General features: G+C 41.6%; 2 protein-coding genes across 3 annotated transcripts in view; one reads left to right on the forward strand and one right to left on the reverse strand.

Annotated features, from left to right (window-relative positions):
• Positions 1-8,937, reverse strand: part of bora (bora aurora kinase A activator) — a 30,989-nt gene extending 22,052 nt beyond the window's left edge. Inside the window, exons 1-6 of one of the 2 annotated variants that reach the window (XM_059970450.1) lie at positions 8,867-8,888; positions 5,204-5,303; positions 3,835-4,041; positions 1,719-1,825; positions 1,128-1,173; positions 587-668 (exon numbers count right to left, since the gene is read on the reverse strand). In XM_059970450.1, the coding sequence (XP_059826433.1) occupies positions 587-668; positions 1,128-1,173; positions 1,719-1,825; positions 3,835-3,999 (400 nt within the window). In that variant the 5' untranslated portion in view covers positions 4,000-4,041; positions 5,204-5,303; positions 8,867-8,888. Of the gene's footprint in view, positions 1-586; positions 669-1,127; positions 1,174-1,718; positions 1,826-3,834; positions 4,042-5,203; positions 5,304-8,866 lie in introns of both variants that reach the window. The other variant, XM_059970451.1, reaches the window with a different exon arrangement.
• A 138-nt stretch (positions 8,938-9,075) lies between these two features.
• mzt1 (mitotic spindle organizing protein 1) overlaps positions 9,076-13,474 on the forward strand; it is a 31,225-nt gene continuing 26,826 nt past the window's right edge. Inside the window, exon 1 of the mRNA XM_059970452.1 lies at positions 9,076-9,221. Within this exon, the coding sequence (XP_059826435.1) occupies positions 9,176-9,221 (46 nt within the window). The 5' untranslated portion in view covers positions 9,076-9,175. The remainder of the gene's footprint in view (positions 9,222-13,474) is intronic.

A 13,474-nucleotide genomic window follows, 5' to 3' on the forward strand; every position in this document is an offset into this window, starting at 1 on the left:
AGGGCCTGCATCAGTGGTCATGTGTACAACTACCCAATTCATGTCTCTGATCCCCAGTTAACATACAGTGATATCTCCCTCAACACTATGCCACAGAATACTAATTCTCAGAAGAGCTCTTGGTCTTTGAATATGCTGTGCTGGAATTCTGGCAGCTCTCCCAATCCGTCAATGCAGTCCTGCAAAAATGGTTTCCTTACATTGGCTAGAAGGTGTTGTCTGCCCTATTCTTTGGCTGTACAACTCTCCCCAGTCTGGTGATATTGTCATTGTAACAAACTTAACAATTAGCTTGTAATTACAGATAAATTCCCTGGCTGGGTAGAGTTAAGCTGCCAAGGAGAGGGGATAACAACAGTTTCCATCATATCCAACAGCAGGTGATGAGAGAGATTTAAGTGATCAGATAGTCCGAGGTAATAACCTGCCCATCACTCATCCTGCTCTGGCTGTGGAATGTATCGTAAGCATTAAGCAAAGTACCAATGTCTCTGTTTTTATTTTGAGAGACCATACCTTTATGAAGTACTTTAATTTGATACCAAGGATGGAATCAGAAAATCTCAGCTATTTTCAAAGAACTCACATTTGGTTCGATAAGACTGTGTAATTGGTTTTCCTGAAGTTTGAGTCCAAGGAGAAGGAACAATGACACTATTTAAAAAAAACTAGAAAGATAAAAGGTGAAAATAACAGATTTATTATTCACTCAGAATTAAATTTGTGGTAAATACAATAATAATGTACACCAACATCAAATAAATTAATTGCTATAATTTTAAGATTTTAGTCCATATTTTTTCCCATTCAGTGTCCTAAAGGCCTTGGATATTTAAATTAACTAAAATAAATTGCCAGATATCCACATTGGGAAGGAGAAATTAATTTATAAAGAATTCAGCTACATTCATGATGATCTGTGAAGTATTTTTATACTATTGCAATGACTTAGCTATACCTGCATAGGTGCACAGAAATGTGTGTACAGTATATCTGGTAGCAGTACCAGAACCAGTCACTACAAACCTTCTTTTGCACTAATTTAGCAGTGACAGAGTTATACATTAGTACCTGCAAATACATTTTTTTTAAAATTATTGATTGTTTAATCATTGAAGAGTACTCACCTCTTCAATGGCTTTTTGGTTTCTTGCCTCAATCTCATTATCTAATCTAAACACATAAATTTTTAAATTAATTAAGAACATTTACAATTGCAATATCTGCTGCTTTTGAAGATGATTCTTAGCATAAATAACCTTTTCTCAATGATTATTCTAAGCACTGAACCTTCAAACCCTCCTTTAAGTTTCCTGAAATGCAAGGAACAGTTGGTTCCTGTATATGTCAGACACAAGTGAAAGTATCTGAACTTAACATATTCTATTAGCTTCAAAGAATTGTAAATAATTATCAGTGGAAAAGTAGGAGGTAAATAAAACTTTAAACTTAATTTTGGATCAACCATTCCATAACAAAATCACACAGAACAAGTACAATGTTATAAAAGAAATCCATGCTTCTTTCCAAACATCTACTAACTTCAAAGAACTAGAAGTCTCTAACAAATCATTTTTTAAATTAAACATCGTTTAGTGCACAAACTAAAAGTAAATATATTCATCTATACTGCATAAATGGATGAACACCATATCCCACACACTCTTTGATTCAATTAATACACCTCTTACATATCTTTGCAGAATAAAACTGCTAACCTGGTACAGTTCATATATGATGATTGCTGATGAACATCTTCTGGATCAATATCAATTGGATGTAAAATGGCAAGTTCTCCAATGGACCATCTAAATTTACCAGGAGTCTAAATTGGGAAAACAGAATATTTTGAACGTAGCTGGAGAAACAGTTTATAAATTATAATACAATAAATATTGCAGCTATTGGAAATCCGGAAAAAAAGCATACAAAATTGCTGGAGGAACTCAGCAGATTAGGCAGCATCAGTGGAGGGTAATAAACAGCATTTCAGAGACCTTTCATCAGGACTAGAAAGGAAAGGAGAAGAAGCCAGAATAAGAAGGTGGTGGGGGAAGAGGTACAAGCTGGCAGGTGACAGGTGAAGAGGGCAGGTGGATGAGGGGCTGGGGGAAATGAAATGAGAAACCGAAGGGCCGAAGAAGAAACCTAATTAGAAAGGAGAGTGGACCACAGGAAGTGATGGGTAGGTGAGAAGAGAAGGGGTAAGAGGGAAGTCAGAATAGGGAATGGAAAACAGAGAGAAGGGGGAGAGAAAAAAATAACCAGAAGTTAGAGAAATCAAAGTTTATGCTATTAGGTTGGAGGCTACCCAGACAGAATATGAGGTGTCACTTCTCCAACCTGAGAGTGGCCTCAATAGAGGCCATAAACCAACGTGCTGGAGGGGAAGTGGCCACCATGAAATCCATTTTGTTGTGACGGATGAAGTGAAGCCCAATCTACATGAGTATCACTGTAAAAGAGTCCACACTAAGAGCATCTAAAAGTGGGATAAGTGCTACCTCAGCCTCTTACTGCACCACCATTCAGAACCCCAAACAGTCCTTCTAAGCAAGGCAATATTTCCCTGCTAGTTTGTTAGAGCCATCTACTGTATCCAGTGCTACCTGACTTCCTACAGCATTTAGTGTGTTGATCTGTAGTTTATAAATTGGTTTCAAAACTATTTGCAACCACACGTTCAAGGGTCTAAATTGAGCAAAAGAACAGAATTCTTTCACATAACAAATATATTGCTTCCTGAATACTTCTGGGTGTATCTTATAGATTTTGGGGTACAGATCATGAAAATCATCAGGACATTTCCCTATCCCAAACCATTTTTTTGAATTTTGTTATTTCAATTCAAAATTCCAGTCAAAATAATTGATGCAAAGATTGGTCTGCAAATCATTCACAGGCAACTCCAAGAACTAGTGGGAGCAGAGAAAAATCGCATGGAACGCATTCAAGGATGTTGTTAAAAATTTTCTTGGCAACTACAGAGCACCCAACTAAGTGCAGCTGGTTGACAATATGCTTCAATCATACGAAACCATGAAGTGCAACGTGTCACTAAAGGTTAATTTTCTGTATTCCCATTTAGACTCCTTCCCTGGAAATCTTGGCACTGTCAGTGATGAGCACAGTGAAAGACTTCACCAAGATATTGCGGCCATGGAGAATCTGTATCAGAGTAACTGGAGTCCATCAATGCTGGCTGATTATTGTTCGACACTTAAGCGAGTAGCCTCAGTACAAACAAAAATCAGCAACAAAACATTTTTAGCTTAGTTGAACTATTGCAAGGCATCAGCACATAATGCAACTAAACACATTATATTCAACTAAAGTTAATTTCCTGTTTTTCCAAATTCCTATTTGATACAAGTAGTCAGAAATTATATTTGTGTTCAGCTTTAAGTTGTCTATCTTAAACAAAAAAGTTGTCCAGTGAAAGTAATGAGTTATTCCTTGTTTTTAACCATTTTCTCTCTAACTACTAAAAGCAGTTACTAATTTGCTAATAACTAATCCTTTTTATGATGCCTCTTTTGTATTCTTTCAAAATAAAAAGCAAAACACAGTAATTGAAAAGTAATAAGAAAAACTGCAAATATAGTAAATCTGAAATAGTAACAAAACTATACTAAAAGTAAATTCTCAGGTCAGGAATTATTTGTAGAGAGGAAAATGTAGTTTTAATTTTAATTTTTAAAATAGCTTTTGGTTCTGAGGAGGTCATTGATCTAAAGGTGTTAACTCTGTTTCCCCCTCCAGCTGGCAACTACTTTTAATTATACAGAAAATACTATATTGCTGAGTAGTGATTTGCACATTAATGTCACTAACTTCAGAATCAGGGGTTTTCACCAATCTGAAGACAGAGGGACTAGGAACCACCGGCTTGTGCAATCTTGTATAATCACCAGGACTCTCAAAAGGATTCAAGACAGGAGGTCGTCCAGGTGTGTCCGGTGTTATATTTGACCTTGTCTCATTTTTCACATCACCCATTCTTCAATGGTATATAGCAGTTCTCCGCTTTCAGTTGTTTAGCTTTAGGGGAAAACAAAAACACACATGAAAAATAATTTCTTTATAAAATCTGAAATATATACTTTTTTAAACTTTGACACCTTACTCTCTCAGATATTCTACTTAAAATGTATTGTGGAAGCATACAAATGCATAAAAGCATATCCTTTCCAATAACCAAGTCAACCACATTGAAGGATAGAGAAGGTGCACATAACGGAACATACAGTACAAGGTAACAGATGGAGGCAATACAAAATCTTGTTCAACTGATAAAGAGTAATTGTTGAAAACAGATCCCTTTCTACCCCTCACTTTGTATATTACACACACCTACATCCCCTCTCAGAGCTCGAACTTCATCCTCCAACTGAAACATGTGCCACTGTTTCCTACATCTTCCTTACATCCACACTCTCCCTCCATCCAAATACACCCTAACCCCTCCAACCCCTTCTGTTTCTGCACTTCTCATTTTTGTTCTTACCCATCCACCCCAACCCTTACTCCACAGCAATCACCCCTCTCCCATCAATCAACTCCATTGTTCCTTGGCTCCCTTTCTTCATCCCCTCCTCTTTTCACTTCTTTACTACCCCCTCACCTCTAACCTCCATCAACTTCTTACACGTTTGCCTTTGAGCTTTTATAAACATCTATATATCTCTTTATGTCCCTCTCATGGGCTCTCACACATTTACCCTCCTCATGCTCCTTGGCTATCCAGTCCTCCCTTAGACTCTCACTCACATCTCAAAATCTTGTTGATTTTTCTTTGCCTCAATCTATTCCTCCTTCTTTACATGTCACCCTCCCTTATCCTCTGCTCTATTCTATCTTCTTTGCCTATCTCACTTACTCCAATTCTCTTGTGCATTCTTCCCTCTATCTGTCCCCCTTGTACTTCTTTTCCTCCTTTTCTCAGATTATTTTCTCACTATCCTTTGCCCTCTCAACTCACTATCCACCTTTCCTTCTTCAGTCTCTCTCAAACTCCTTCACTGTGTGTCCTTCCTGCTTTCTCTCTATCCACCCTTTCCCCGTTTAGTTGTGGCGGCAAACAAAACTCCAGGTCCATTATGACTATCTCTAAAGAAACTCCTTGCATCTATAACTTAGAGCTGAGATGTGCAAAGCAGTCCTTCTCTAACATTATAAACACAAACAGCAATAATGCACATACCTTATTTGCTACAGCTGATAGGCTCACACATCCTCTTATATCAGTAGGAACTGAATTTCTATCTACAAAGTCATGGAATGACCTTGCTTTCTTTTTTTAACTGATAAAATTTAGAAGATTAGACATGCTGTTAGTGTCTCTGCATCGGGTCAGAAGTCAGTGTCATCCTTTCACTCACTCACAACTAATTTAGCTAAGATGACACAATTCAAACCTACTGACTATAAAACTTTAGAAGAAATTGTACTACACCTGAAATCCTCCTCATGTTCCCTTGACATCTTACCTACGACCTTTTTAAAAAATGTTAATTGTATGGCACCAGACATTCTGAAAATAGTCAACACCTCTTCTATCAGGCTGCTTTCCAATAGCCCTAAAAACTGCAGTTATTAAGTCTCTTTTAAAAAAGAACAACCCAGATGCCTCAGTAATAAATAACTACAGGCCTATGTCAAACTTACCATGTTTAAATAAGACCATTGAAAAGGTTGTTTTATCAGCAATTTATTAGCTTTTTGGCACTAAGCAACTGTATGGATGATTTCTAGTCTGGATTTCGACACCACGATATCATTGAGACTGTCCTGGTCAAGGTTTTAAATGACGCCGCTTGAACCATAATGATGATAAAATTTCAATTTTGGTTTTACTGGATCTCAGTGCACCTTCTGACACAGTTAACTATGGCATATTACTGGACAGACTGGAAAACAGGGTGGGACTTTCCAGTATAGTCCTCAAGTTTTTTAATTCGTATCTACAGGACAGAGACTATTCTATATCCATTGGTAGCTGCAATTCTGAACGAACAAAAATGACTGCCTCAAGGGTCCATACTGGGGCCTCTTTTGTTTAACATATACATGGCCCCTCTGGCTCAAATCATGGTAAGCTACAAAATACCTTACTTTAATTATGCAGACGACACTCAGATTTATATAACAGTGTCATCAAGTGACTATGCTCCCATACAATCACAAAAAAAACTGTATTGAACAAATTCCTGATTGAATGAGCCAAAATTTCCTCCAGTTAAACAAAGAGAAAACTGAAAAAAAGGTCTTTGGTGCCAAAAAAGAACGATTAAAAGTCAGTGCTCACTTAGAATCCTTGTCGTTACAGACCGAGCCAGAAACCTTGGTGTTACGATGGACGACTTATTTAACTGCCACGTTAAGACAATTACTAAATTAATTACTACACTAAGACAGCCTACTGCCATCTTAAAAAGTATCGCAAGAATTAAAGGGCTTATGGCTCAGCAAGATCTAGAAAACTCGTCCCTGCATTTATTTTTTGTAGGCTTGACTACAGCAATGGTATTTTCATAGATCTCTGTAAAAAAAAATTCCTCAGACAGCTGCAGTTCATTCAGAACGCTGCTGCTAGAGTGCTTACTAAGACCAAGAAAGTAGAACATATCACTTCAGATCACTGCACTGGCTTCCTGTCCATTAGAGCATAGACTTTAAAATATTACTATGGTTTTATGAATGAATGGTCTAGAGCCAAAATACATCTCTGATCTCTAGCTGTTGTCAGGTCATCTGGGTCCAGTTGGCTCACTGCCCCCAGAGGTAAAACTTAACCATGGTGAAGTAGTTTTTAGTTAATATGCTTCTCGTATGACCTTTCAGAGGATCTGAAGTCTGCCCCAGCTTTAAGCTCTTTTAAATTGAGACTTAAACCTTTTCTTTTCACTGTAGCATTTAATTAGAATCTCCTGCATTGTAACTTCTATTTATATCTATTTGTGTGATTTTACTGTTTTATATTGTCTGAAATTTGATGTTTCTTATATTTTCTTCTACTTAAAGCACTTTGAACTGCCTTGTTTGAAAAGTGCTATAGTAATAAACTTGCTTGCTTTCTTTCACTCCTTCCTACTTCTGTCTCACACTCTTTCAGTATTCATTATATCCTTCTCCAATTCTGTTGCTCCCTTCTTTATTCACTTATTTCTCACAGATATTTCACCTCCTTCCCTCTCTCCGACTTTACCTTTTTTGTCTTTCCAACTTCCCCTTCTCTCCCTACACCCACCCTTCTTTTCTCAACCTCACAATCCCTCTCACTACTTCCTTTACCTCTTCTCTATACTTTCCTCATTATATGTATTGCAACTCTCCCTCTCTCACACACTTTAACTTGTCTCTCATTTCTGCCCTTCCCCATCTCCCCTTCCTTCACATTTTTATCCCTCTTCTATGACCCCACAAACTCTTGCCTCTCTTGGCACCCCCTTCCTGATCTATTCTCCACCTCTTCACCAGTTCCCCATCCTGAAGCCCTTTCCCACTTAGTTCCCATTCATCAGTCTCTCCTTCAACTCCCCCTCTGCTTTTTCTCCCTTCATTCCCCCAACATCCCTCCCTCCTTCAACCCTTTCTCTCCCATTTCACCCACTCACTTACCATTCCATCCCCCTTCACCACTGTCTCGCCATCCCTACCACTTCCATCCTTTAGTCCTTTGCTTCTTCCCTGCTTCGCCCCTATCCCCACCTCACCCCTCTACCTAGCCATCCCTACTCGCTCCTCCCTCTCCACACCCCACCATCCCTCCCCTGCCCTCTCTCTACACCCCCACCCTCTCCCTCACCATGCCTCCCTGCCATTTCTCCCTGCTTCGCCCCCTCGTCCTACCATCCCTCACTGCTCCGCCCCTCTCCCACCATCCCTCACTATTTCACTCCTCTCTCCTGCCATTCCTCCTCCAGCTGCCTATCACCTCTCTCATGATTCTGCCTTCTTCTACTACACAGTGCTTTCACCTTACATTCCTTCTTTACCTTTCCTGCCTACCCCTTCCCCTCCCCCACCCCTTGATCTTTCCTCTTACTGGTTTTTAACCTGACACCTGCCAGCCTTCTCTTTCCCACCCTTCTCCCACCTTCTTTATAGGGTCCCTGCCCCCCTTCAGTCCTGATGAAGGGTCTCGGCCTGAAACCTTGACTGCTCGTTTCCACGGATGCTGCCCGACCTGCTGAGTTCCTCCAGCTTGTTTGTACATGTTACTCCCTGCTTCGCCTCTCTCTCCTGCCATCCCTCCCTACTTCACCCCTCTTTCCCACCATTCCTTCCTAGGCCACCCCTCTCCCTCCTATTTCTCCCCTCTTCTCCTTTCCCTGCCTCTTTCACCCGTCCCCTCCGCACTACCTCCCTACTTCACCCGTCCCCTCCGCACTACCTCCCTACTTCACCCGTCCCCTCCGCACTACCTCCCTACTTCACCCGTCCCCTCCGCACTACCTCCCTACTTCACCCGTCCCCTCCGCACTACCTCCCTACTTCACCCGTCCCCTCCGCACTACCTCCCTACTTCACCCGTCCCCTCCGCACTACCTCCCTACTTCACCCGTCCCCTCCGCACTACCTCCCTACTTCACCCGTCCCCTCCGCACTACCTCCCTACGCCTCTCACCCTCGCCATTCCTCCCCAATTCACCTCTCTAGCTCGCTATCCCTCACCTCTCACTAACTTTCCATTTACCTTGTCATCATCCCTTCCTCCCTCCCTCCTTATAACTCTGACTATTCCTCGTTTCATTACTCCGTTCTCTCACCATTCCTACATCCTTCCTTTTCCCCTTTCATCACCCCTCCCTCACCAATGCTCCCTCTTTCAGCCCCTTTCCCTCACCATCCCTCCATCCTTTACCTCTCCTTCACTGAGTTCGTTGCCCTGCAATCTCTTCACCAGCCGTCAGCCAATCAGCATGCTCCCTCCGCTCAGCCAATCAAATTCAAACTGCCGCCGCGATCCCAAACCGCCGGTTTCACAACAAACTTTATTGAAAGTAAACCGGTAAATAATCTCGACTTTGTTAGAACAAAAAGTAAAAGAAATCATCTTTCTCACCTTCCCCTGAAATTGTCGGCGGAGGGTGTTCTATCAAAGCGGCTAGAGTGAATTTTCAAATGTTATTGAGTGTCCTGTTAGGTGCGCTTCCGGGTGAAAGGTGAAGCAATGGCGGGTGCAGCGAATCTGAACGCGGTGCGGGAGACGATGGACGGTGAGTGTGGCTCTTGTAGTTGCCGATGTTTCGTCTCATTGCTCAATCAAGTTCGGCTGTTGACTGCCTTTGAAGCTTGCTGTGGTTGCTGCTTCCCCGGGTTGTTTCTCTGCGTGTCGGCCGCACTGGTGGGAGCGGCAGAGCGATGGGAGCTTGATCCACAGCGGTCGCTCGAGAATACTTGTTTCAATTCCCCATGCCATCACACACCAACCTGCCTATCCCCACTGCCCAGATAAGACTAAACTCAAAATGGAGGTACAGCTCCTCACATTCCACCCTTCACAATCGCACTGCATGTGTATTGAGGTCACTCTTCCTATGTTCCTATTTCCTCCCGATCTTCTTGGGCATCCTGTTTCGCATACCACTATTATTTATTTGTTTTATTCCCTCCCTCCATTCCATCCTCTTACTACCCAGATATTTCACCCCTCCCCCAGCTAGCTCTGGTGCCATCTACTTTGGGTCTCGGCCCGAAACGTCGATCCTTTACGCTTTTCCTTAAATGCTGCCTGGCCGCCTGAGTTCTACCAGCATTTTATGTATGTTGCTTGTATTTCCAGCATCTGCAGATTTTCGCCTGTTTGCCTTTCGACTCTTGCTTGTTTGTTTTCCATTGTCGCAATCCTTACCAGATTCCAGTACCGGTGGTCTTTATCCCCGCTTATCACTCTTCATCACTTGGTTACATGTGCTTCTCCTGTATTTCTGTCTCCATCAGTCATCCCCTTGTGTCTCTCAAACTCCATCTCCTCCTCCTCCTGACCCTCCTGGCTGAGATTTACTGTCATCCTTCATTGCTTCTCTGTTCATAACCTACTGTCGCTAATGTACCACTCACCATCACCTCCTTGTAATGACTGTCACTGCTCTTTGTCCTGAGGCAGAATTTTGGCCCAAAGCATAGAGAATTCCTCTGCCCACAGATGCTGTTCAGACTCCACAACTCTTCCTCCAGCATTCTCTTGATTCTCCTGTGACTGGGGAAGACATCAACCGTTTCTGTGGGCCCTGGAAGCAGGCTAAAGACCTTGAAATAGTGCAGGGAGGTTCCTACTGCTGACAATTCCTACCGTTGGTGGATTGCCAGAGGCTCAGCTTGAGGAATGAGATGTCTGGACAGACTGCTATAGGGATACAAGAAATGAAACTTGATTAATGCCACCATGTCCCAAAGTAGTTTGACACAGTCAGCTGGAGCTGCACTAAAGTCTGGGACCTGCTGCCACTGATGAGCAACAGACTGTGACAATTATTTCGGTCTTGGAATAGGCTTGTGTCTGATTCATTCACAGTGTGTAAAGGAAGGAAACCAGTATGTTTCTATGGTTACACTTGCCACAGTTGTGAATTCATAAGTGATATGATGTCATATGCCTATATTGTTCTGGTTGATTACTTGGTCACAGAGATCAAATCTATGTTAATGAGCTTGTGAGGGGATGAAACAGGTGGGTTATGACCACAGCGGAAAAAATGGCTTGAGTTGCTTAGCACTTTAGTGCAAGAGTTTATTAGGTGTGTCAAAAATCAAACTTACAAAAGTTAGCAAAAATAGTGAAAAGAAAACTACCAATATTTACAAAAAGATATCTACCAGAAAACATATTAACAGCACCATACTATTTTTGTCCAGTGAACTCCTGGCGGTTCGATCTCCCACTCTCCCTCTGAGAGTGATGAGCCCCGTTTTATAGGCACTAGGACACAACATCTTTAATTACCCACAAAGTTAACTTAAGACTGCACATGGATTAGAATATGATGAACCCCACAATGTAGCTACATTCCTATTACAAAATAAACAGAAGTATCTACCTTAAATACAGTATACAATCAACATCTACACATTTACACATCCCCATTACTAAAGAAATGGAATACAGTCGGCCCTCCTTATCCGCGAATCGAGAAAACTCAGAAGTGCTCTTCCAGCACTTGTTGTTCGAGCAAGTACAGACTTTTATTCTTGTCATTATTCCCTAAACAATGCAGTATAACAACTATTTTACATAGCATTTACATTGTATTAGGTATTATAAGTAATCTAGAGATGATTTGAAGTATACGGGAGGATGTATATGAGCTTGAGGCTCAGTTGGAAATTGGCAAGTACGATGTTGTGGGAATAACAGAGACATGGCTTCAAGCAGACAGGGCCTGGGAAATGAATATTCAAGGATATACATCTTATCAAAAGGACAGACTGACTGGCAGAGGGAGTGGGGTGGCTCTGTTGGTGAGGAATGATATTCAGTCCCTTGCGACGGGGGACATAGAATCTGGGGATGTAGAGTCAGTATGGATAGAACTGAGAAATTCTAAGGGTCGAAAGACCCTAATGGGAGTTATCTACAGGCCCCCAAACAGCAGTCTGGATGTAGGGTGTAAGTTGAATGAAGAGTTAAAATTGGCATGTCGCAAAGGTAATAATGCAGTTGTCATGGGGATTTCAACATGCAGGTAGACTGGGAGAATCAGAATGGTACTGGAGCCTACCAGGGAGAAGGCAATTCTAGATTTAGTGTTATGCAATGAACCGGATTTGATCAGGGACCTTGAGGTAAAGGAACCATTAAGAGGTAGTGACCATAATATGATATGTTTTAACCTACAATTTGAGAAGGAGAAGGGAAAATCAGATGTGTCAGTATTACAGTTGAACAAAGGGAACTATGGAGCTATGAAGGAGGAGCTGGCCAAAGTTCAATGGAACAATACCCTAGCAGGGAAGACAGTGGAACAAAAATGGCAGGTATTTCTGGGAATAATGCAGAAGGTGCAGGATCGGTTCATTCCAAAGAGGAAGAAAGATCCTAAGGGGAGTAAGGGGCGGCCGTGGCTGATGAGGGAAGTAAAGGGCAGTATAAAAATAAAAGAGAAGTATAACATAGCAAAGATGAGTGGGAAACCGGAGGGCTGGGAAGCTTTTAAAGAGTAACAGAAGATAACAAAAAAGGCAATACGGCAAGAAAAAATGAGGTACCAAGGTAAACTAGCCAAGAATATAAAGGAGGATAATAAAAGCTTCTTTAGGTATGTGAATAGCAAAAAAATAGTTAAGACCAAAATTGGGTCATTGAAGACAGAAACGAGTGAATTTATTATGGGGAACAAGGAAATGGCAGATGAGTTGAACAGGTACTTTGAATCTGTCTTCACTAGGGAGGACACAAACAATCTCCCAGATGTAATATTGGCCAAATGAACTAGGGTAAAGGATGAACTGAAGGAAATTTATATTAGGCAAGAAATGGTGTTGGATAGACTGTTGAGTCTGAAGGCTGATAAGTCCCCGGGACCTGATGGTCTGCATCCCAGGGTACTTAAAGAGGTGGCTCTAGAAATCGTGGACGCATTGGTAATCATTTTCCAATGTTCTATGGATTCAGGAACAGTTCCTGCTGATTGGAGGGTGGCTAATGTTGTCCCACTTCTCAAGAAAGGAGGGAGAGAGAAAACAGGGAATTATAGACCGGTTAGCCTGACATCAGTGGTGGGAATGGTGCTGGAGTCAATTATAAAAGAGGAAATTACAACACATTTGGGTAGCAGTAGAAAGATCAGTCCGAGTCAGCATGGATTTATGAAGGGAAAATCATGCTTGACTAATCTTCTGGAGTTTTTTGAGGATATAACTATGAAAGTGGACAAGGGAGAGCCAGTGGATGTAGTGTACCTGGACTTCCAGAAAGCTTCTGATAAAGTCCCACATAGGAGATTAGTGGGCAAAATTAGGGCACATGGTATTGGGGACAGAGTACTGACATGGATTGAAAATTGGCTGGCTGACAGGAAACAAAGAGTAGTGATTAACGGGTCTCTTTCGGAATGGCAGGCTGTGACCAGTGGGGTACCGCAAGGTTCAATGCTAGGACCGCAGCTGTTTACAATATACATTAATGATTTAGATGAAGGGATTAAAAGTAACATTAGCAAATTTGCTGATGACACAAAGCTGGGTGGCGGTGTGAAATGTTAGGAGAATGTTATGAGAATGCAGGGTGACTTGGACAGGTTGGGTGAGTGGGCAAATGTATGGCAGATGCAGTTTAATGTGGATAAATGTGAGGTTATCCACTTTGGTGGCAAGAACAGGAAGGCAGATTACTATCTAAATGGAGTCAAGTTAGGAAAAGGGGAAGTACAACAAGATCTAGGTGTTCTTGTACATCAGTCAATGAAAGCAAGTATGCAGGTACAGCAGGCAGTGAAGAAAGCTAATGGCATGCTGGCTTTTATAACAAGAG

Source organism: Hypanus sabinus, chromosome 5, assembly GCF_030144855.1.
Source record: "Hypanus sabinus isolate sHypSab1 chromosome 5, sHypSab1.hap1, whole genome shotgun sequence".
Taxonomy (NCBI): Eukaryota; Metazoa; Chordata; class Chondrichthyes; order Myliobatiformes; family Dasyatidae; genus Hypanus; species Hypanus sabinus.